The sequence below is a fragment of the Drosophila eugracilis genome, unplaced genomic scaffold, assembly GCF_018153835.1.
Source record: "Drosophila eugracilis isolate 14026-0451.02 unplaced genomic scaffold, ASM1815383v1 contig_2154, whole genome shotgun sequence".
In the NCBI taxonomy this organism is placed as follows: Eukaryota; Metazoa; Arthropoda; class Insecta; order Diptera; family Drosophilidae; genus Drosophila; species Drosophila eugracilis.
In genome coordinates this window covers 10,000,001-10,023,158 of record NW_024573038.1, presented here as the reverse complement: position 1 = coordinate 10,023,158, position 23,158 = coordinate 10,000,001, and the positions used below count along the sequence as shown (strand labels likewise).

Below are 23,158 nucleotides of genomic sequence, written 5' to 3'. Positions count from 1 at the left end.
GAGCCATTATCTGCTGTACAGTGGATACCGCCCAAGTGAAACTTTCACTCCAGTTATACTCGATCAAACGACTGACGACTTCGCTCTCGACACGAATCAATACACTTTTAATCTACACTTTTAACAAAATGCAAACTAAACTGGGGAATATTTTAAAAGTTTTTAATAATTTTTAAAGTTTCTGTAAAAAAAATTGATTTGTGGGTTTTCGTATGCATTTATCATAAATGAGAATCTTATTTTACGTACTTTCAATTTTTAAGTTAAAAATGAATTCCCTAGGAATGTACATAGATATCAGCCTTTGTCTTTAGACGAGACTTTTCTCCGAGTGTCTTTCTTGCTGCACATGGACTTGCAGATACGTGGCCCATATAGCCAAAGATACACAGCCAACACTTGGAGATACTTGCAACGCGGGCGTCATCAGAAGTCCATCGCCTCTATTCGACACAATTCCAATTTACGACTGACACTCGAACGACTGACATATGTGGACGGGATGAGCTAGCTGCTCCCGGAGTACTGAATTGGGCCAGAAAAGGAGGGACACAGCAAGTGAAATTGCCTAAATGTTATCGCCAGCAATTTTTTATTTCCAGCAAAGCTCAAAAACAACAGTCAACAGCCATCGCGCCAATGATAAGATTTCGAACCAACAAAAAAAAGTGAATAGCACTTGTCTGAGTTCCCGTCGCTTTGGCTTTTGCGATTTTGGAGCGAGTTGGGAGCGATTGTTTTGGTTCCGTTTCTAATGGTACTAGTCAGTCGTCGTATGTATCCGAGAGATTGCATTGCCCTGGACAATCTTTTCACTTGTTGAAGTGGCATGGTGTTTCTAATTCTGATTTGGCAGTGTAATCTGAAATCATAGTTTTACCCTCATTGTCCACTTAGGAATCAATGTCTTTGTGATCGTTCAATTATGACATTATCACTTACAGATTTTAGTTTTCATAACATTTTTATAGAGAAACATCTATTGGGAGTATACAAAAAAGAGCGATCTTATCAACCCATTAAAATTTATTCACTTGTTCCCTTGTCTTTATCAATGTCAATGCTACTTCAGTAGAACTTCCCAAAAGCAAAACATGATTCATTGCCAGTTCGATTCTACACACATTTCTAGCAGTCGAGGCCAATTAATTTTGAGCTGAGAACTCAGCTGAGGAGATCTTCTTATTTCGACTTTGTGATACCCAATTATTGTTCTATTTTTACTCATATTTAACTTAAAGTTAATAATATCTTGAAGTGGTTCAAACACAATAAACAAAGCTCTCGAAGAATCAGCTGGCTCGTTTGCATTGCTATCAACGCCAGCGAAATTAAAAGGAATCAATCATTCTATATTCTCGTCTTTTTATTTTGTGTTTTTGATTTTATCAAAAGATAATGACTTGCGGCTATAAAAATAGTACATCTAAGCATTTCTAAAAAATATATTTAATAGTTTTTGTAAAGCTTTTAAGTACATATTTAGCACTATTTTAGTTCCGCTTACATTTCTTAAAATTCAACAATGATTAAAAGTACGTGACCATTTTGTGTCAGTTTCTGGGCCTTTTTTAAAAGCGTACTTAAGATTTTTCACAGATGTTTTTCATATTTTAGTACAAAGTGCAAGCAGCCGTGATAATTATGTGGTTGTGTCATTGAAACACCTTTTATTCCTAACACTGAATAGCCCGCCGACTCGAAATGGGCTGTTTTAAATTGTGTTGACCATTGTAACTTAACATTCATGGCGGAACGTGTATTGAATGGCTTATGAAGCCGACTTCCAAGATATATTGTGCAAACTCTGGTAAACAAAAAACAGAAATGACTGAAATATTTGTTCTCTATAGGGTCTCCTCAGTTAAGTACCCCAGTAAGTCTGTATCCAAAGTTGCACTGAAAGAAAAATTCAGAAAATATCTGAATATTCCCATAAGAAGGTGTTTAATTAGGTTTTTCTGGACAAACTCTTACATTTCATGTAAAATTCGATTTATGGTTTAAAAAATTCCATTAAAATATAATTTAGAAACATTATTCAAAGAACCTCTACATTATTTCTTGCAGTGCAAGATTTAAACAACCGCACACTTCAATGATCGAAACCGCATGAGAAGCCATGATCGGAATATCAATAACAATCAGTCCCTCTCAAACGTTGCTCTCCATGAAGATGATGCAGGAGTTCCTGCCAAGCAACAATTAGCCGGTTGTGGTTAACTCGAGTCTTCACTGTCCTGTCTTTCTTTGCCATTATTTTGATATTATTTTTACCCTTGCACTGGCTTTACTTTTCGATACGGATATCGATTTCGATTGCGTTTGATTATTCGACATGCTCCGTTGGCGATTTCAAATTTCATTGTGCGTAGATCACTAACCAGATTTGATGTTATGATTCACTTGGTCTTGACTCGACTTTTGTTTATCTCTCTGAACGGAGTTAGGGTATTACGTTACCACTTGGCCATTTGCTTCTGTACGAAGAGTTCACGCCAGGGTGGACCAAAACCCTTCCATTACGAGTGCAGACTTCACTTTTCAATTGACTGATCAAATTTACCTTGCAAACAACAATCGATGATATGATAGCGTAACGAGAGAGTTGGCCAACAGTCAAGAAAGTTGGTAGTCGGAAAGGGAGTTCGAAAGATGGTACCTACTCTTATTGATTTTAGTTAAAGTCAAAGATTAAAAACAAATAAAATCTTAACAAAGGAATAATAATAATCAAGCTCAAACATTTTTCAACACGTGCTGGGTAATTTTAGCCATACTTTAACGTATAATTGTGCTGCCTGTAATTGAATAGCCAACGACGAGTATCAGTTAACATAACGTTTAAAATAAAATTTTATAAATAATATTTTGGGTGCCCTTCTGGCGCGGTTCTTTTTGTTTATTATGAAATGGATATGGCGATATTTTAGATGCTCTGGGAAGTGCATGGGTATGCGGTGGTCGAGCTGACTGCGTTTTCACCGGGCCAACTTTGCACTGCTGTTTGCGTTGATTTTCCTAGGTCGAAACCAGTTTGCCGCTTTCATTGACAACGCATTGTTGTCCGAGTGCACATACTCATAGAAAAATATATCTACAGGTGAACTTAGTTAGCTTGAATCATCAATAAAATAATATTTCTGTATTTTTAAAGCCATTTTGTTTGTAAGTAACAAAAATTCGAGGTCTGTGAGTTCTTGTTTAGAATATAAAACCTAACCCATAGATTTCACAACCTCCACAATGTTAGTTTTAAAGAAGTTAGACTGTAACACTGATTGATGGCTCGGTGCATGGAGTTCCTGTGAGATGTACCCCCGAAATACCCCTTCCAATACGAGATGAGTGTTAACTACAGGAACCCAAACCGGTTGTGTATCGAATCGAAACTGAGTTACGTTCGGATGAGTATGAAAAGTTTCTTGGTGCATTTATGTATAGTACCAGCATTTGATAAGACTTTCGGATAGTGAAAACTGGCCTCAGTCGCAGCATTTTGGAGCCATGAATGTTACATAAATCCACGCGAAGCTTGTTAGCCTTCTCACGTACTCGTTAGATTAACCGCCTTTGATAACGAGTGATATGCCATCTCCAGCACGTGTATACACATTTATCTGCCAGACCTCTAGACTCTGTGCATTAGGTGTACTAGGTTAGTTCAATTTGTATCTCAGCACAACTGTACAGATAGATAAACAAATAGTAGAGCTATAGCTTACTTATTTTATGATTGTGACAAAGCTTGAAATGTATTAAAATATTATAAGGGAAAGATTATTTAGTAATGTTAAGTCTCTACAGCAATGGTGTTATTGATTTCACTGGCTAAAAACATTGTTTAATATCAATTAATTATTTAATTTATTTAAAATATTCTTTATTACTATTTATATTTTTCTGACAAGCCTAAGATTTTTAACTTTTGTCAAATCAAAGGAGTGTTTTAGGTCGATAACATAAAGTATTTTAGAAATGGGAAAACCTAAACTGAAAATCACACCTTTTTGTAAGCAAATGTAAATATTCATGGAGTGCCTGAGATTACACATTATTTTTATTCATTTTTTTTATTACACTTATTTTTAATAGTGCTTGAATAAAGTTTGAATAATTCTTTTCCAAATAAAGTTAGTTTTCTTTAACAAAAAGCTTATAAAATGCCCGAAAATGAATCATTTACCATCTTCTTGGTTTATGAGCTACTAAGAATAATTTCCAGCACAGGAAACGCAGAACGTTAAAATTTGCGTATTCGATTAATCGAGACCGACATTTTTGAAAAAAAGGGGTTTTCACTTGTATTAATGATTCATTATATGAAAATAATATATGTAAGTAATAATGGTACTTATTCGATTCGAAATAAAGTTTACTGCAGTCGCTATAGAAACGTTTCAGTAATATAGTTTTTCTCTTTATATAGTGAATATTTTGGCCGAAACCAATCTTCTAATATTTTCACTATAACTGCTAGCCTTAACTAAGTAACTACAGGGTATACAATATCAGATATACCCGAACCACAGTCATACAGTCCAGCTGATAGTGAGCGAGAAGGACAGCGCATATCGCAAAGAGTTGGCAAATCGGTTTTTTACCCTTCGCCTTATCAATTTTTAAGTTAGTTTGCTGAGCAAATGTCGTTCGTCGTTATATTTATGTACTGATTTTTTTTTTTTTTTGATGAACTTGCCTGCTTAAGTTTAGTTGATTTCTTGGTTTTCCACTTTTGTTATATTTTTATGTGATAATGTTGTGATGTTTCTTTTTTGTTATTTCTCAGCTGCTGACGATTATTAGGGGTTTGTGTTTCTTATTAACATTCGCATGGCGACGCGACGCTTGCGCTTTGAAATCCACAGACATATACACAAATATATAGCCTTGGTCGATTTTTGGAGTTTGGAGCGATCTTTTTGGTCACAAAGAAAGTGCACTTCAAATTCTACTTATTCAGCAAGCGCCTTTGTTGTTGTTTCTAATACAAATGGAAATAATCAAATAAATTATATATATTTTCAGGTACGCACACACACATTTATCTATATAATATATATACATATGTAAAGTGCTCGCTCTTTTGCTTGCGCAATAAAAAAGAGCGGGCGAGAGAGCAAGAGACAACACACACACGCACCGCTCTCTCAGTTTTTTGCACGTTTCCTCGTCGTTTTTATTATTTTTTTTTTGTATATTTTTATTTAATTTCTATTAAACAACGCCAGCTTTTTGCACTTGAACATATACGTTATGTATTTATATTTTGGCGCACAGCTGTTGGCTTTTCAAATGGCGCCTTTCAGGTGGCCGCTGATCCACAAAAATAAAAGACACGCGGAAAGGCGACGCGTGTCTTCTGTTAAACAACAACTATTTCCTTACGATTTCCATATGTGCGCACTTTCCCATAAACGGCGACGTCACTCGCGAAAAGTCAAACGGAACGGAAATTAAGTTAAGTTATTAAAAAAACAAAATAAAACTATTTGCGGAACGACGCGTCGGAAAGAACTCCGCGCGCGGGTGACTCTTTTCTTTCTAATTGGAAGCCAGCAGTGGAGCCAACTGATCGCAGCAATGGAAAAAGCTCGAGAGAGCGCTCTTTAGCGCACAGCGGCGAGAGAGTAAGAAGAGAGAAAGAGGTATATACGTGCTCTCCTTGCCTAAAGAGAGAATACGGTGTGTTATTTGCCTGAATGCGACGGCGCAACATCAGCTGTTTGCAGGGTACCTTAAATCTGATACATTAAAATACTTCAAGGAAGACTTTTAAATCTTAAATATATACCTTTCTATAATACTTTTGTTTGCCCTTAAATTGTATGTAAGTTGTATGGCACATAAAATAATTTTAAGAGAGTTATTCCCTTAGTTCTTTAATGTTGACCGCGTCTGTGTTGGATTAACAGCAGGAAGGGTGTGACAAAAACAGAAGCGGATTTGAACTTGAATTTCAATTTGAATTTGCGCCGTTAGCTTTGAAGCAAAAAGTGTGCTTTATTGTGAAATCATTTAATAGTGCAAAACTATTTTTAAGTTCCTGTCTTAATAATATTAATTAATTAAATAAATTAATCAAATATCGTTCGTAGCTGGCTTGGGTCATACCCACATATCTGCAATCGCAAAGAGTTCAAGGTTGTAATATCTTTATATAGGGTACATGAGACCTTGTCTTAAGTTAACATTTGTATTATAAATCCATTAATCAGTTGCTGTTTATTGTTATGTACATTTAATTTAATACAAATGTCTCAAACGACAAAAGGGCATTGATCGTTTTCATTGAGCTAATTAGCACAATTCGAAATAAAAAACGTTTGTTTGTTTTAGCAATGTAAAATTAAGTGGAATACGAATGATACACTGCTACAGAGATATCTATATTTCCAATGCTAAGTACATATAAAACTTTCCAAGTATGTATGTATTTATTTTGCCGACAACCCCAAAACGATCTTTTCGGCTTGCCATTTTTCAAGATATATAATGAGTCACGCGACTCCACGTTTGACCAACGAGTTTGGCCAACGGAGACGGCTGAATTAATTACTGGACAGCACGACGATTAGCTGTGAGCAGAGAACCAGCCCTAATTGAGTCCGACCGCCTTAGAAGCTTAAGTTTAAATTAGACGAACATATCATATATACATATGTACGTTTATGCACACACTTATTCGCAACATAATCAAGCTCACAAGATGGTTTTTGGTTAATTTATGAATGAACGGATCAATGTGCGACGAGATCAGGGACAATCTTTCAAAGTTCGTCTGCCGATTGAATGACATCATTTATACATTTTTTGAATAAAGTTTAGCCTGAGTAAAATAAACGACAATCTCTTTTTCTCTTGACCTACCTCATGCTAACTAAATACTAGCATTTCCTTATAAGTTTTGACAATATTTATTATGTTATGTGCAATAATATCAATTCCTTAATTAACAGGTTTTAAAAGAATTAATACTAGCTAGGCAAACGTGATATGAATCATATAAATGTTCTTCGAGCATTTGTTTCTTGTCCTTAAATTAAATATAAATATAAAAATATTTGATTTTTAGTAACATATAAACAACTATTTAAGACAGTTTTTTAAAAAAAGTTTGAGAAATAAAATTTTATTTGTTAGAAACTAACTTTAGGAATTCTTAGCAAAGACTTTAAGTCAAGGCTCGTAATTTTACACATATTTTACATAAATTAAGCTCTATGTTATAAAATCTTACAATTTCCATAGCCTTCTTTTAGGCTAAAAACTTAGCCCAGCTCATGCCACTTGGTATCTTATCCATTTTCTGTTGTAAAAAGATTTGCGGCTGCCTTTAAATATTTTCTATTGATAAGATTCAGAATTTTGTCACGCAAACGGAGATAACTCTATCAAGATCAGTTAAAGATCACTCGGGAATCAGTTTGCAAGCTGCTAAAAGAATGAAATTTGTATTATTTTTCACGTTCTTCCTGCTGTTTGTCTGCAGTTTTGAGCGCAACTCAGCTGATGAAATACCTCAAGATGTCAAACCAAGTGCTGATCCAAGTGCCCTGACATTTTGGGAACGCATTGTGACCGGTGTCAAGAACTATCCCTGGAAAACTGACAAAATTGAGAAGGAAAGCCCTGAAACTATCCAGAGAAGATCCGTTTTTTGGCAAAGACTAACCATGGCCACAGTTTTGTAATAAAAACTTGATTATTATTATTATTATTTTTCAAGTAAATTGTATAGGAAAGTGAAATAAAAAACCAAAAAGCGATCGAGAGCATGGCTGCATGGCCTCAGTTTATTGATTATTTCTGGAAACACTTTACATTCTTTTCCAACTCGCAATAGCCCGACTTTTGATCCCAGAAGAGTCCTTTGGGGCAGGAGGTTAGCACCGGCATACCACCGATGCAAATATAATACTTGCTGCAATCCTCCAGATGAGACATATAGCTCTGCTTGGTAGATGGACAGGTCAAGGCGGTTACTTCGGCACGAGGTGGAGAAGGTGGTGTCACGGGAACCAATTCGGTGGTCTCAGGATTCGTTAACAATTGTTGGAGCGTGGTGAATTCTCTCGATCCGACAATATAGCAAACAGTAACTGGTGCATCACTGCTTGGAGTGGTGTCTCCCACGACCAATTCCATGTCCGTTTGGGGTTCTGAAACTCTGGATTCCCCGTAGCAAACTGCCTGATCGTTTAGCTGACACTCGGATTTCTCGAAATTCCACAGAGTGCCACGCCCACATTGATGACGATGCAGATGGCCATAGGCGCAAATGAAGTATAAGCCACAATTTTTAGGATGTGGCAGGAAATAGGCACCATAATGACGACACTCAATATGCTCCGGATCATACTTCTCCATGGGATTCACTGGCTGGCCATTACTCACATCGACCGCCATGAAGACGGGACGTGGTTTGTGTGGCCACCAATTGAGCTCGGAGTCATCCGCTGGGCTGCCTTGGGATTCTCCAGTAGATACGGGTACATCACTTCTCTGACAGTTGGTATTCTCGGGCAGATCACAGACCCCACGATTGCTATCAAAGTGAAGACCCTGATCGCAGTAAAGTAGGGTGGGAACGCGAGAGCAGCTGAAGTATCCACTGCAGTCCAGTGGATGTGGCACCAAGTCGCCCTCCTGGCGACCTAAGCAGATCTGTATCAGACAATAGTATTACTATATTATTAGTAATATATATTTTGTTCTCACATGGCTGAGGTCATCCACGGTGTTACGAACTTTTGGCAGTTCCCAACTTCGATCCATGGCATGTCCTGCTCCCAACTGGAAGCAGATGCTCAGTGCCAGGACAAATGCCCAAAAGCATGGCATTGTAATTTCCTTAACTTTTTACGCAGCTTCTTTATGGATCCAAAATACTTGTGTTAGTGGTTCGAGCGTTCCAAGATCGACCCATTTATAGGGTGGATAAAATGGGTGTGGCTAATGTAAAAGAGGTAATCGAAAACTTGTGTTTGCATTCTCAGCGAGATCTCAATGTTCGCATTTTAAGATAACATTTTATAAAAACTGCGCGCGATATGTTCACTTCTAAAAATACCAGACATCTATATATATCATCTAAATATATCCATTTTTATTAAGAATAATAATAATAATAATTAATTAAAATTCTCTAAGATGCTTGCGAACAAATTTTTATTGCCTGTTATATATAAGCTGAATACTAAATGGTAAATACATAGGATCATGTTTGCAGTTAGTCCTGATCTGCCGAATTCCCTTCTATTAATCCTTGATACCGTTTGGACTTACTCCTTAACAGTAGTTGCTTCGGTGGCATCTGTGGAATCTGAACCGTCAACGGTCGCTCCCTTGCAAGCTCCGTTGCTCTTCACATAGGCGGCCAGCACTTCTTCGGTCGAGGTTACACATCCTTGGACGCTCTCGTTGAAGAAGTGGTCATCGGGACATGTGTTCGATGTGGCAACGCCCTGTTTGTTGCAATAATAGTAACTGGCACAGTTGTCCGAATCGACGGCGTTCACAAACGATTGGCTGGCATACTGGCAACGGTTGCAGCCCGCGATGGGTGTGGCTGTCTGACGAAGTACACAAATCTCTTGTGTCTCATCGTAGTAGTAGCCGGAGGCACAGTATGTGGCCACCCACTGCTTGTTAGTGCACACATAATACGTGCCACAAACGCTGGCATCGGCCTTCTTTGCTCCATTCGTATCACAGGAAACTGGTGCACTGCTCATTCCATTGCCGGTAACACGGCTGCAATCGGTAGAGGATTTGTAATCACAACTCTTGCCATTGACGTTGAAGGTCTATAGATATAAACGTTAATATATTAAAAATATTTATAAATTAATGATTAACTGATTTTCAATTTGTTAAATATTCAAATAAATTCATTTGGAAAGGAAAAATCTACAAATTTTGTCACACCTCATTCAGAAGTTTACAGCTTTTCCTATTCGATGAACCGTTTTTTGCTCAATATTTTTAAACTTTTCCCCTAGAAAAACGGGGAACTTTCAGCAGTTTGATTACTACTACACTCAAATCTTTATGAAATATATAATATACATAGAATGGTATTTACTTACAGTTTGTTTACCAGAGCATGTTCCAGTATGTAAAAAGATGCCAGAGGAATTGGACTGGCAATAGTTCCAGGTTGAACAGTTTGAGGTATCACCGTAGTAAAAGCCAGGTGGCACAACATCGCAGAGTGAATTCAGGACAGTACCTTCGGTGCCATCTGCGGTTGTGGTACAGGATCCCCATTTGCATGCTTTGGTGGTCGAATCGAATACCTGGTTAACGGGGCAAGCACCGGATCTACAAACGCTATTATCGCAATAATAGTATCCACCACAAACGGATGTATTTGGCACCCAAGTTCCGTTTAAGCCTTGACAAGGATTTTCAACGCCATAATAACATTCCACCTGGCTAGATGGATAGCAGGAGCTCTTCTTATAATCGTATGAATAACCCGATTGGCAAGTGGTGTTAACAGGTCCGGATGATTGACAAACATAATAGTATTGGCAGGACTCAATGCTGCCTAGCTGAGTTCCGGTTGGTACCGCCGTACAAACGGCTGTAACATTGTAGGTGCCCTCCAAAACGTCAGCGGCCAAAGCGCTGCCGCCCATCAGGCATAGGATCGTCACTAATAGTAGTTTACCTGCAAATCACAAATTACATTCCTTGATTATAAATTAAAATCCTTTTGGTGATTCACTGGATCGATCACTGGTAGCCAGCCACACTTGCCTGTCATCGTTAGTTGGTAATACCGTTCGGCTGTCAGGAAACGAATACCGCTTGTATTGGCCAATGAAAGGTTGTCGAAGACTGATGTTGGAGTTTTCCTATTGCCTGGTTTTTATAGGTCTTCGCAGCGAACTTGGCCATCAAGATCGTAAATTGACTGTAGATAAGCTAGCTGTTCTCAGGAATTATAGACAGCGGAACATGGTTCAATTTTTTATTTATTCCACCAGATACGCGCTGAACATCTTGTCTAGTTGTGATTTTACCAAATTTAATTAAAGTTAAGCTATAGTAACTGTAGTATCATTCTTCATTTCGCAACTTAATAATTAAAAAAAAAAAAAAGGGGGAAACAATTGACGTATCCATGGTTTTATCAATGGTGTACGCTTTTCCTTGGGAGCTATCACATCGTGTTCTTGAACTATGTCTAGTAAAATTATAAAAAAAAAATCCAAACTGAAAACTGCCCATTGGAGAATCTTTTAAATTAAACGGTATATATCGTAAGGTTTCTTATCTCTTTTTTTCAAGCCAATAAACTTTTTTGGCCAATGGAAAACCTCGTGTACTGTCGGCTTTATTACCAAATGGTTTGGGGCTATAAAATGTTGTTTTTGAGCTCTTTTTTGGGATATCCATTATGACGTTTGAAGTAAACAATTTATACAATTATGAATGATAATGAAATATGAGATATATATTTGATTTTATAAAGGATTTATTAACTGGGTCATCTCGTTAGTCTTAGATCTTTTCATTTATTCTGGCAAATCGAAAATACAAGTACAAGTCGCGTCATCGAAATTACCAATTCTTTTTATTGAATTATAAACCGAAACCAAATATTTTTATAGAGAAATATTAACCACCGATTTACCCCAGAACCTTATCTTAAAAACATATAACAATAAAAAAAAACGAGCAATGAAAGTGTAGAAAACATATTCGTTAGAAAAGAGTACGAAGTTTATTTTGATAATTGAGTTTCGTCGATAGAAACCAACAATATTATTTGAAAAATCTGCATAAAACTATAATAGAATATGAAGTAATTTATTTAATTGCTTGCAGGATTATATAGTATTTATTATCATTTACTGTATGAATTATTATGTAGTTTTGGCTGAAGTATCTGTACCAGTAGAAGTACCAGTCGAGGTGGAAGATGATCCTGAGGAAGTATCTGTTTTCGAAGAAGTATCGGTTGAAGTTCCGGTAGAGGTGGATGATGATCCAGAGGAAGTATCAGTTTTCGAAGAAGTATCGGTAGAAGTTCCGGTAGAGGTGGATGATGATCCAGAGGAAGTATCAGTTTTCGAAGAGGTATCGGTCGATGACCCGGAAGAAGTATCAGTAGAAGATCCTGTCGAGCTCGACGATGATCCAGAGGAAGTTCCTGACGACGAAGTATCAGTAGAACCTCCAGTCGAGGTGGACGATGAACCCGACGAGGAGGTATCTGTAGAGTTTCCAGTGGAAGAAGATCCAGAGGAGGTATCTGTGGAGTTGCCAGAAGAACTTCCCGAAGTGCTAGTATCAGTGCCATTGCTTCCCGTGGGATTGCAGCACAAAAACTTGGGTTCCACTCCACTAACGCAGCCACCATAGACCTCGTTGAAGTAGTAGTTGGTGGGGCAGCTTTCCACAGCCTTCTGAACACCGTTCGAGCAATAGAGGTAATCGGAGCAGTTGGAGGCCGAATAAGCATTCACGAAGGAGGCGGTGGTGCCCACACACCTGTCACAGTCATTCCTGGCGTTCATCCTGGTCACACATGACTTCGATGGGGTGTCGTAGTAGTAACCCGATGGGCAGGTCATCAACTGATAACTAAGACTGGCCGTGCACATGTAGTACTGATTGCAAGCAGTGGCCGCGATCATTGATCCAGCGGTGGTGCAAGTAGAGGGAGTAATCACTCCGGTCAGTGATGCATCATTGGTGACCTGGGAGCAGGATGACGACGTCTTGTAGCCACAGTTCACAGCTTGGACATTGAACACCCTACCAGCTTCACAAGTTCCCGAGTGTAGGACATTGTCCTGGCAATAGTTCCAACCACTGCAGTTGGTGGGACTACCGAAGTACAGACCATCCCTGATGAGATTGCACAGGTTGAGGGCCACCGATACCGATAGACTGTCACTGCTAGAGGATTCGCTGCAGGGATAGTTGTTCTTATACACGCAAGCCATAGTGGTGGGATTGAAGTTCTCGCCGGTAGGGCAACTGCCGCTCACAGCGCCGGCGGCACCGCAGTAGTAATAGCCACCGCAGGATGAACTAGAGGCAGCAAAGGTTCCCACCGCCTTGCCTTGGCAAGGATTAGTGTTGCTGGTGCAGGTGCTAGGGACACTTCCCGTACACTGCTGGGTGTTCTTATCAAAATAGTAACCGGTGGGACAGGACAAGGTCGTGTACGACGAACCCTGGCACTGATAATAGGTTGAGCAGTCCGACTGACTGGCCACATAGTTGCCACTACTGACCAGCAGGCACAAGGCGGTCACGTTCAAGTCGGCCGTTGCTGGTGCGGCACAGGCGACTAGCAGCGCCACAGCAGCGATGATGGATCCTTTGTGTCCACCTGGAATTGGTTATTTTCTAAGTTTAGATTTAAGTATTTCAAGTTTGGTAAAAGAAAACTCACCCATTGTTTAACTTTTTGATTTGGTGGCTCTCGGTTGTGTACTGTTTCTGGATGATGGCCTCCGTGGGTTTTTATTTACAGTACGGCTAGGGTTTATCTCCGATCCGCTGGGCTGTTCAAGTTGATCGACGAGCTGTCAGGCCGTGGAATCAACTTCCAGTGATGTATCGCCAAATCTATTTTTGCATGATCGATGGGCTTTTTACAAAGTCAACAAAGCAGTGGATAAGAACCCTTCAATAACTTTGCCAAATCAAAATATAAACTAATTTTATTTATATTTAGTAATTATTTGAATTTTGGGAATCAGTTATCTGGAAACTTAGCTTAAAAGTATGCTTAAATAATAATATTTTTAAAATATTTTCTAAAACTGAATTAAAAAATTTGTAGGCCTGTCAAGATAATCTTGACCAGAAGGCGATTCTGTCATAATCGCGTGTGAAGCACCTAGTTCCCGGAAATAAAAAGCCTTTTATAAAATTCCAACTATTATCTCATACGAAATCCAACACGTTTTCCATTGTGTTAGCAAAGTGCCAAGGTATGTGAGGAAAATTCGATTAGATAATTTTTTCAAAATGAAATTATTCCAGTCGTAATATAACCACATGGTTACCAAATTTATTTTTTGAGTTCAATTTGGGAAGATTAGCTATTAAACGTAATCTAAATTAGTTTTAAATTACCTACCTGTTTTACGATTTTTAACTTTACTTTATGATCCTCTGTTTTGCCCCAAAGAGTTTTACCAACGATGACTAACCCATTTATCGGCATAAACGGTTTCTTCCTATTAAAAAACCGAAAAACAAGCCACACTGGGTAAAGTCTAATTAAGTGACCATATGTATTCCCAGAATCGAAAGCCATTTCTTTGATTAAGTTAGTTAATGCGAAAATGTATTTTTAATTATTTTTATAAGTTGAAATCTAGACCACTCGACTCTACCATAATCTGCCATATTTCAACCGAAAATTTGTCATCGAGGTCTATTAATACCATAATGTCGTATGTACGAGAGCTATCAGCTTGGACTTTAGAAGATTAGAAAAATTACCTCTCATTTTAAAATAGAGTTTGTATAATAAATTAAGAACAATATGCCTAAAAGATAATAACTATAAACAAACGAGAGTTTTCATTGAGAAAATGTTAGGTGCATGACCACAACTTAACCGAAATAAACAAATTTTGGTTATTATCAAAATGCTCAAAATTTATCACTTGTCAAATTGGGAATTAACCCATCGTGATAAAACTGAAATATGAATACGCCATGCCTCGATTTTAGACACTGACGGCAGTTTTGGCCATAAGTTAATGCTACCAAAATTTATAGACCCTTCGTTATGGCCCAAAGCACATTTGAGGTAAGCGTTGTCTTTGGTTATGTATTTAATGGCGAAGTTGGAGGGCTCCAGGTTAGACGTTCCTTCTCCCGTTTTATAGACAAGTCTAGAAAAAAGAAAAATCCTTAAATAAGAACATTTTTCTAAAACTGAAATCAAAATGAGTAAGTATCTATTGCTGTTACCTAGAAATATTCCAAAACTAATGTTAATTTCCTCCAATCAGATTCCATTTTCATCTTGTTTCTGGGACTAGGCATGGTCCCTCTGATATCTGGAGCCTCCACCTTCAATGCAACTTTTATTTGCGAACTGGTGGTCAATGGAACCAAGATGAACGATCCTAGGGCCTGCAACGCCTGGGTTCAGTGCATCGATGGCACACCTGTGAGTGGAACCTGCGGCACTGGACTTTTCTACGACAGGGAGAGCCAAAAGTGTCTGCCCTCCGCTAGCGTTAAATGCCTTTCCAGTGATCCCTGTGCTGCTCTAACCACAGGCTTTGCGGCCGATCCGTACTCCTGCAACGGGTATTATTACTGCATGAATGGCAAGGGAACGCACGGAGTCTGCAATTCGGGAATGAACTACAATTCGGGAACGCAAGACTGTATTCGGGATTTTCCATGCGCGGATAAAATGGATCCCGATAGTTTGTGCAACATTCTGCCAGATGGTGTCTTCATTAAGGACACAAACAACTGCAACGGCTACCAGATGTGCTGGAATGACCAAGTGATAAACGGCACCTGTCCAGGCACTTTTTACTTCAAAGCCTCCACAGCCGAGTGCGATTATCCGCAGGATGTGAACTGTGATATCACCGCGGTACCGGATATTATCGAAAAGGGTGTGTGTCCCGATTCCGGTGGTTTTATTTCCGATAATAAAACTTGCAATGGCTACTACTACTGCAAGGCCGTGGCAGATGGAGAGTTTTCATTGGAGCACGGCGTGTGTTCAGATGGACGATTTTTCCTGGCCACCGATGGAGGGGCATGTGTGCCGCGTTCCAAAGTGAAATGTTCTTATGATCGATGCGTTGGTTTGGGCAATACCACCATTCAGCTGGCCAACGAGTCGGATGATGGATGCCATGGATACTCGATCTGTCAAGATGGTGTTGTCATTGGCCAGGGAACCTGTCCGCAGGACGAGTACTTCGACGAACTGACTCAGCGCTGTACCACCCAAACGATAACTTATGCCGCCTGTCAGATATCAGACGTAACGACCACCGGGACCCAAGTCGAACAGGTGACGGTAGTGAGTGATGGTTCTACCACCAACTCGGTATCGTGAGCAGGGAAAGTTAATAACTTTAACTAGGCAAATGTTATTGGTTTCGTTGCCACAATAAATGTGAACAAATATCAAGTGTTGTTATCTAGTCTAAAAACTATAAATTTAGCAGATCACCTGTTTCTTTAGATTTAATCGATAGGACCATCAAAAAGTTAAAATTCGTATTTTTAGTTCGTTAAATTAAAAAATTAGCATTCCCAAAAGAGCTTTCAGATTAAAGGCTAGCCAAGCTGACTCATTTGAAAACCACCTGAGTATATATATCTTATCCCGCATGCCTGAAATCGTAGGGCGATGAATGGCATTATCATAAACCAAAAGTTTTGGTCTCGTGAGCGACGTTTGCAATCAGTTTTAATTAGACACTTTGTTTCTTTTGTAGCCGCTACAATAAATACAAGTATATCTGGTACTGTTATCGGGCATAATAATGATTAAGTTGCTAGATCATTTCTTGGCAAAGATTTCCTTGAATCGATTGGCGTAAAGTATACTTGACAATATGGAACCGTGATGTCATACTCGAAAAAAAACCAACACGGGTATGTTTTAAGGAAGTAGCCCATAGAACTCATTCATGTGTTCCCAGAGTGATATCAGCAAATATAATGATTTTAGTAGCTGTGAATCGGATAACAAAGGCAATAAAAAAGTTGAATGGAAAAGTACGAACTTATCAGACTAAAAATTTGTGTATTTTAAAAACTTCATCTGGCCTTTTCATTGATCAATCAAGCTAAATTGAAATATACTTGTTTAACTAAAAGCAGATGCTAAAATTAAATGACAATATCATACGCCAGTTATCCTTATAAGTCGTAGAACCAAATGCTAGTAATAAAAACGATCCTTAGATGTTGTTTACTTCCTGTTCGCCTCATGGCAAATAACCAGTCGCAGCATAGGCGAGTAGCAAATTTGTTATCGACCTATCTGAAATCGATTTCCTAGTTGCAAAACTAACTGTTAATAATAAAAACAATCCAAAGATGTTGGTTACTTCTTGTTCGCCTAATGGCAAACACGGAAATAACCGGTCGCGGCATGGGCGAGAAGCAAATTTGTTATCGACCTATCTGAAATCGATTTCTTAGTTCCAGAACTAACTGTTAATAATAAAAACGATCCTTAGACGTTCGTTACTTCTTGTTCGCCTCATGGCAAACAAGGAAATAACCGGTCGCGGCATAGGCGAGTAGCAAATCTGTTATCGACCTATCAGGAATCGATTCGGAATTCTCCGAAACCTCTACTGGGGTACTCTTTTAATTAAAACTGATATCTTTTTAGGCACTCCAAGTGTCACGAAAACAGATTGCCAAAAAGAATCGTGCTGTGGCGCAGTTCTGATAGCAAAAGGGTTGCCAAGAATTTTATCACCTTCGTCTTTATTCTCCTAATGAACATTTCCGCTCCCGTATTGTCACTGCTCCCATAAAAAATGTAGTATTCGGATTATTTGACCTCTTTATAGATATAGAATGTCATTGGAAATTAAGAACATTTATTTTCACTTGACAGAAATTTATTGGATAATAAAAAATTATAATAAGGAAACAGCATTTAAATCGTAAAAAAAAAAACTTCATTATCCCGCCAAGAAGTATAGCAATTCCTTTCATACATTGCATTTGACCTCCACCTTGATTTGGATCGATTTATTAGGACTTTAAATAGTAAGTGATATTGGAAGGGTATTGGACAGCCTAGACGGAGCAGGCGATGTAGTGGTAGTTGGTTTGAGTGCATCCCTGGTTACGCTCATCGAAGTAATATCCAGTTGGACACTGTCCCAAACTGACGGTCAAACCGCCAGAGCAGCGTCCGTAGCTCTGGCAATCGCCGGCCACGTTTACGTAGGCCAGATTGGTGCCCACACACCTGTCCAGCTGGCAACGCACGTTGAGTCTGTCCCGGCACGAGAGCTTCTCGAAGTCAAAGTACTGACCCAAGGGGCAGCTCAGATGCTTGGGCTCCGTATCGTGCTTTCCGGCCACGGGATTTCCACAGATATAGTAGTGGGAGCATGAAGCCTCGTCGGCAAAGTAGCCAACGCGTGCGGATTGCGTGGCGTTGTCCAAACAGAAGGTGTCCTCCGGTTCTGGCAAGACAGCTGTCTCATAGCAAGTCACCTCGGCGACATCCACACAATAGCCGAGATCTGCATCGTAGGCAGTCTGAGCTGGACAGGAACGACTGTGCAGGATCTCGCTGACGCACTCGTAGTACTGATCACAGTGGACAGGATCGGCCAGACGAGTGTTATTAGCCAGTGATCGGCAAGCGGGACTCGTCTTCTTTGTCTGGCTAATTGGACAGCTGTACTGGGTCTCGTACACGCAGGATCTCGATGTGGGATGGAAGACCAGCTGGCTGGGGCAGTTGGCCTGGATCTGTTTGTTGGCCTTGCACAGGATGTAGCCGTGGCAATCGCTGCTACTGGGATCCACAATAAAGGCTCCCTCCGTCTCATTGGCACACAAGTTCTTTGGCTTCTCCACAACGACACCAGCATATGGGCAGACGGCACTTGAGGCCAGGATGCAGCGACCCAGCTCCTTGTTGTAGTAGAGTCCAGCGGCACAGGCACCCTGCTCCAGTAAGCTGTAGTTGGTGGCACATCGCACCCAGTTGTCACAGGTATTTGGTCGCAGGAAGCTCGTGTCCTGTGGCAATAGATCGCACATATCGCTAACCGATAAATACTCAAAGTCCTCGATCACGCCGCCCAAGGCGCTGGCCACAAACAGCAGCGACAGGAAACCGCTAGCTAGAAAGGATTCCGGAAATTGAATCATATAATAAGGCATTATATATCGTTGTTGTTGCTAAGATTTAAAATCACGTAAACAGGAAATATCTTAACTTTTTTTTATATCAAAAATCTGTTAACAAGATGGAAATTTTTAAAATTCTCTCCACGTTTTGTTGCAGAAACATCGATATCCTTTTTATGTAAATACCTCTAATCATGTTGTATATCCTTTGGTTGGTCTTTATCCTGGTTACTGGAACGTATCGTTGCGATCTTCCGGTAGCGACAATCACAACACAAATGATACTGCACCTTCGGAGGCTGTCGCTCTTAAATATGCAAAGACCATTATGTTCGATTTTGTTCGGCGAAAAACAATTTCCAAAATGCACATGCTATCTCAATCAGAAGTTGAAGATAGCGTTGGCGTTTCGTTTTATTCTGATTTTTTCATTGATTTTCTGATGTACGATAGCGGGGCCGCATGTAAATTACACGGCAATAACATCGGAATTGTCTCGTTCGAAGAAGAGCAGACTCCTGGTGGCATTGATACCGCCTGGTATAGTGATATCTTGGTATCGTGGTATCACAACGATCAACGGCCCCCCCATTGATAGGGAAATTGCATGTGTCACGTTCAGATCCCCATCAATGCCATTGACAGTTCTCGAACATTGGGGAAACACTGGGAAATGTTGTGATTAAACTGCCTAATTTATTAACATGTTCTCTTCATGTTAATAGAATCTCGTTTAACATTTCCTCAACTTCCTTTCCAATGATAAGTACTATACATGTAAGTTTTGCACGATTCATAATATTGGAGTTTCAAATCAATATTTTTAATATCTAAAACTTAGGTTTTACAACCTGACGTCAATTTTGCTTTTCCAGAAAAGTCCAAAACAGAGTTGCTTAATTTTATTCATTCTTACGGCAGAGAATTTACTAACAGAAATACAAGAAAACGTTCACGTTCACGTGCGTTTTTCCCAGTTATGCTTTGGTTTTGGTTTGCAAATATACACTGAGAAAAATATAAATCTTTTTTTGCTAACTAATATATAACTTTATCACAAAATAATCTCTAAATTGTATTCAGAAGTCATATGGAATGAACACCAGTGTAAGTGTTCGAGAATGATTTAGGAAAATACAAGAACAAATTATATGTAGTTAACGGCGGAATGAGGCGGAAGGAGGAACACGAGAAATTATTATTGAAACGCTCAAAGCTTATGGACGAGCGAGTCCATATGCAGCAATCATTTATAAAAACAACAAATAATTTCTCTGCAAATAATAAATTTGCATACATCCATATGTAGTTTGCCCTCTGTTATAAATTTGTAATTTATTTTAAGACCCCTTTCTAAGTTAACTAATTTGTTAATAGTTTTAAAACGAATTTCGGATTGGTCGAAGTCGACGATTTTTTTTATTGCTTTTCCCACAGCCCACAGAACAGAGTTGAGTTTTATAGGATGTGTGTTATTTCATATATCTTTCATAAGGTATCTCGGCGTTAGACATGAATGGAAAGGAAAGCTTAAGTGGTAAGGGTAACCGTTTCTGTGCAAACGGGATAGGTAAGCTTTGTGGTGGTGCAGAGATCATGCACCTCATCATAGGCGGTGCCGGTGGGACAATCTCCTTCCGTTCCGCTGGAGCAGATCGTGTAGCTCGCGCAATCGGTATTCACCACAGCCATGAATGTGGTGTCAACGTTGCCACAACGGTTGTAGGGACAGGCATAGGATGCCGGTGAAACACACTTGCTCAGCGTGGGGTCGAAATGGGTACCGGTGGGGCATTTGTTCCAGTAACCAGTTGTGGCAGTATCGCTAGCACAATAATAGTAGCCATAGCATGTGGTTTTATCAGAAACGTATATAGCAGTATCAGTATCAGTGTCAGTATCAGTATCAGTATCAGTGTCAGTATCAGTATCAGTATCAGTATCAGTATCAGTATCAGTGTCAGTATCAGTATCAGTATCAGTATCAGTATCAGTATCAGTATCAGTATCAGCATCAGCCTTAGCATCAGCATCAGCATCAGCAGCTGCAGCTGCTCTCTTTACTGGTGCTTTTTTAGTAGTTGAACTACATACGCCTTCAGCTGCTTGTCCAATTGTAAAATCTCCGGTATTGGTATTGCTATTGTCACTAGTGCCATCGCAGGGATTCGTCTTCTGGCAATTTCCTGTGGCTGCGTTATAGTACAAGGGACTTTCACATTTTGTAGAGGTTCCATAGCCATTGACGCATTTCAAATAGGATCCACAGTTATTCGGATCGCCAACAAAGATGTTTGACAACATAAACTGACAAATGGTGTCCTGCGGGCATGCTGGTCCCCACACACACTTTCCGCTGCTTTGCGAAAAGACGCCTCCAGTGCCGCAATTACCGTAGGCGAGACCACCCTTGCCATCACAATAGCAGTATTGAGAGCAGTTCTGCGTGTCGGCCACATACATGGGCGAGACGACGGATGAGCAAGTTTTCTCTGAACTGGTGGTACAAATCGTAGTCGAAGCGTTTGCACAACTGCCAGTCTGTGCATTAAAGACTTCGCCGTTAGGACAGGTGTCCCAGGCAACAACCTCTTGGTTTTTGCAGTATCCCCAGCCACGGCAATTGCTCGGATTGCCAATATATCCAGTTCCCGACCATTGCTTGCACAAGTCATCCATCGTGTAGCCACTGGCCTGCGCCGCTATCAGAAGACAGGCTGCCAGGACACAGATCTTTATATTAAAAGCTAAAAGGGGCAAAAAGAATATTCATATGAATTGAAAGTTTTCAAATTTAGTTTACCAAAATAAGGACTAAATTAAGAAGTGAAATAGCTAAACCTTGTGTTATTTTGATTAACTGATAGATATTGTAATGATGATTAAAAATATTTTCAAATTTAATGGATAAAATTGTTAACAACTTTTTAGATTTGTTATTTGTTTAAATTAACCACTGGTTATGTTTTAATTAAAGAATTCACAGAAAAACAAGAAAGTTTTCAATTTATTTTTCACCAAAAACACCAATGATTTATCCGTTTCTAGGGATAACGTACCTCCCATCTTGGAATGTTAATATATTTTTGGACTTATTCGCTTGGCAGATGACTGAAGCGAAGGTTCCGATTTCGTTACTAACCCAATCATTCGCAGCCTTTGCGTTTATATAGTTGGCCCATTCGCGGCACGACATTGTAGTTAATTAGAAAATTGTCAACCCGATAAGCCCACTACCAGCCTTGGCGTTAGTATCGAAATTAAAACTAGATAAGATTCTAAAGGTCTGGGTAAACCACGCACCTTCCATCCTTAATTTTTTAGATTTTTTTTTGGGGGGGTTTAACTCCCGGCTCGACAGCGTTGGACGTCGAAAGTGAAACTAGCGGACCCGGCCAAAATGGACTGACTTATAAGCTCTAATCGAAACTTGGTCAGCTGGTCTATATATATAAATTTATAGATATACATTTTCTTTTGACATGACAGCCCTGGCGGTATTTGGATTATCAGCTGCTGATTGCGAACCCACTTTGTCTATAATTGTTTTTTAATTTCAAAGTACGGCGCAGAGTTGGAGTAATGTCACCGCACTTATTGATCACTCAGCGGTGTTTTCCCGGGTATCTCGCTACTCATTTCAGCAACACGACATTAGTTAGATATCTCAATTTGAATCTCAATGCGATCCTTGACTTGTCTTTCGTTTTCACTTCAAGTTATCAGTTTCCGATGAAAAATTAACGGCTAACAAGTTTCACTTGCTATTTATAGCTGTATTTACTGATATATTTCCGTTTATTGGTTAGTCAGATATTGTCTTGATTTAATTTGTAACACAATTTAAGTTGCCTTTTTATTGAAAGTTTTAGTACGATTAGTAAGTATTAGTTTACTTGTTTATTACCGAAATTCCTTGCCATTTTAACTTTATCCTAAAAGCAAACTATATTCAACACTAAACTCCGCATATAAATATGCAATTGAAGTTATTGACTAGTCGAATAGATAATAATTTTCCACGTTTCAAAAGTAGACGTACTACTAATGTAATCTGCGTATTATAAAAAATATTTTTAAAACTGAACTTAAAAAAATACCTTTAAGAGTAAAGAAAATTTTGCTGAGACCTTAGAATAAATCCAGCTGATCATCCTTATATCATCCCTATTTATTTGTGTGTCAAAAGACCAAAATTAATCTAATCTACTTCCGATTTGATTTATAGGTTGGCCAATTGTCAATCGTAAAGTTGTTAATAAGATGAGCATTATTGACCGGCTGTAATTTACCTAATAGTTAA

The 23,158-nt window shown here is 39.1% G+C and overlaps 7 protein-coding genes across 7 annotated transcripts in view; 1 reads left to right on the top strand and 6 right to left on the bottom strand.

Annotated features, from left to right (window-relative positions):
• The window catches only part of LOC121529979 (homeobox protein 5-like), a 30,237-nt gene extending 24,566 nt beyond the window's left edge, over positions 1-5,671 (bottom strand). Inside the window, exon 1 of the mRNA XM_041818152.1 lies at positions 4,700-5,671. The gene's annotated coding sequence lies outside the window, so the exon portion shown is untranslated. The remainder of the gene's footprint in view (positions 1-4,699) is intronic.
• A 2,098-nt stretch (positions 5,672-7,769) lies between these two features.
• Positions 7,770-8,882, bottom strand: LOC108113973 (probable chitinase 10). Its single transcript, XM_017224690.2, has 2 exons — positions 8,722-8,882; positions 7,770-8,667 (listed from the first exon to the last, which is right to left on the bottom strand). Exons 1-2 carry the CDS (start codon positions 8,842-8,844, stop codon positions 7,804-7,806), a joined length of 987 nt encoding a protein of 328 aa, XP_017080179.1. The 5' UTR covers positions 8,845-8,882; the 3' UTR covers positions 7,770-7,803.
• A 272-nt stretch (positions 8,883-9,154) lies between these two features.
• LOC108113974 (peritrophin-48) lies at positions 9,155-10,838 on the bottom strand. The gene is made up of 3 exons (XM_017224692.2): positions 10,768-10,838; positions 10,092-10,678; positions 9,155-9,809 (listed from the first exon to the last, which is right to left on the bottom strand). Exons 1-3 carry the CDS (start codon positions 10,772-10,774, stop codon positions 9,285-9,287), a joined length of 1,119 nt encoding a protein of 372 aa, XP_017080181.1. The 5' UTR covers positions 10,775-10,838; the 3' UTR covers positions 9,155-9,284.
• An 880-nt stretch (positions 10,839-11,718) lies between these two features.
• Positions 11,719-13,469, bottom strand: LOC108113987 (uncharacterized protein DDB_G0271670). The gene is made up of 2 exons (XM_017224729.2): positions 13,421-13,469; positions 11,719-13,357 (listed from the first exon to the last, which is right to left on the bottom strand). The coding sequence occupies exons 1-2, from the start codon at positions 13,422-13,424 to the stop codon at positions 11,880-11,882; spliced, it is 1,482 nt and encodes a 493-aa protein (XP_017080218.1). The 5' UTR covers positions 13,425-13,469; the 3' UTR covers positions 11,719-11,879.
• Positions 13,470-14,823: 1,354 nt separating this feature from the next.
• Positions 14,824-16,203, top strand: LOC108114033 (peritrophin-48). Its single transcript, XM_017224780.1, has 2 exons — positions 14,824-14,937; positions 15,000-16,203. The coding sequence occupies exons 1-2, from the start codon at positions 14,934-14,936 to the stop codon at positions 16,073-16,075; spliced, it is 1,080 nt and encodes a 359-aa protein (XP_017080269.1). The 5' UTR covers positions 14,824-14,933; the 3' UTR covers positions 16,076-16,203.
• Positions 16,204-17,699: 1,496 nt separating this feature from the next.
• Positions 17,700-19,144, bottom strand: LOC108113981 (peritrophin-48). The gene is made up of 2 exons (XM_017224725.2): positions 19,042-19,144; positions 17,700-18,848 (listed from the first exon to the last, which is right to left on the bottom strand). Exons 1-2 carry the CDS (start codon positions 19,049-19,051, stop codon positions 17,785-17,787), a joined length of 1,074 nt encoding a protein of 357 aa, XP_017080214.1. The 5' UTR covers positions 19,052-19,144; the 3' UTR covers positions 17,700-17,784.
• A 1,107-nt stretch (positions 19,145-20,251) lies between these two features.
• On the bottom strand, positions 20,252-21,988 carry LOC108113983 (peritrophin-44). Its single transcript, XM_017224726.2, has 3 exons — positions 21,915-21,988; positions 20,882-21,602; positions 20,252-20,728 (listed from the first exon to the last, which is right to left on the bottom strand). The coding sequence occupies exons 1-3, from the start codon at positions 21,919-21,921 to the stop codon at positions 20,386-20,388; spliced, it is 1,071 nt and encodes a 356-aa protein (XP_017080215.1). The 5' UTR covers positions 21,922-21,988; the 3' UTR covers positions 20,252-20,385.
• Positions 21,989-23,158: the final 1,170 nt, after the last annotated feature.

Bases quoted from the DNA above. Each gene is read 5' to 3' on its own strand.
- LOC108113983 (XM_017224726.2), bottom strand. The intron at 20,729-20,881 runs TGCTAAGGCTGA...TGATACTGCTAT, and splicing joins GCTGCTGATGCTGATGCTGA to ATACGTTTCTGATAAAACCA.
- LOC108113973 (XM_017224690.2), bottom strand. From the start codon at position 8,844: ATGCCATGCTTTTGGGCATTTGTCCTGGCACTGAGCATCTGCTTCCAG. The intron at 8,668-8,721 runs GTGAGAACAAAA...TGTCTGATACAG, and splicing joins CCGTGGATGACCTCAGCCAT to ATCTGCTTAGGTCGCCAGGA.
- LOC108113974 (XM_017224692.2), bottom strand. The intron at 9,810-10,091 runs GTAAGTAAATAC...TTATATCTATAG, and splicing joins CATGCTCTGGTAAACAAACT to ACCTTCAACGTCAATGGCAA.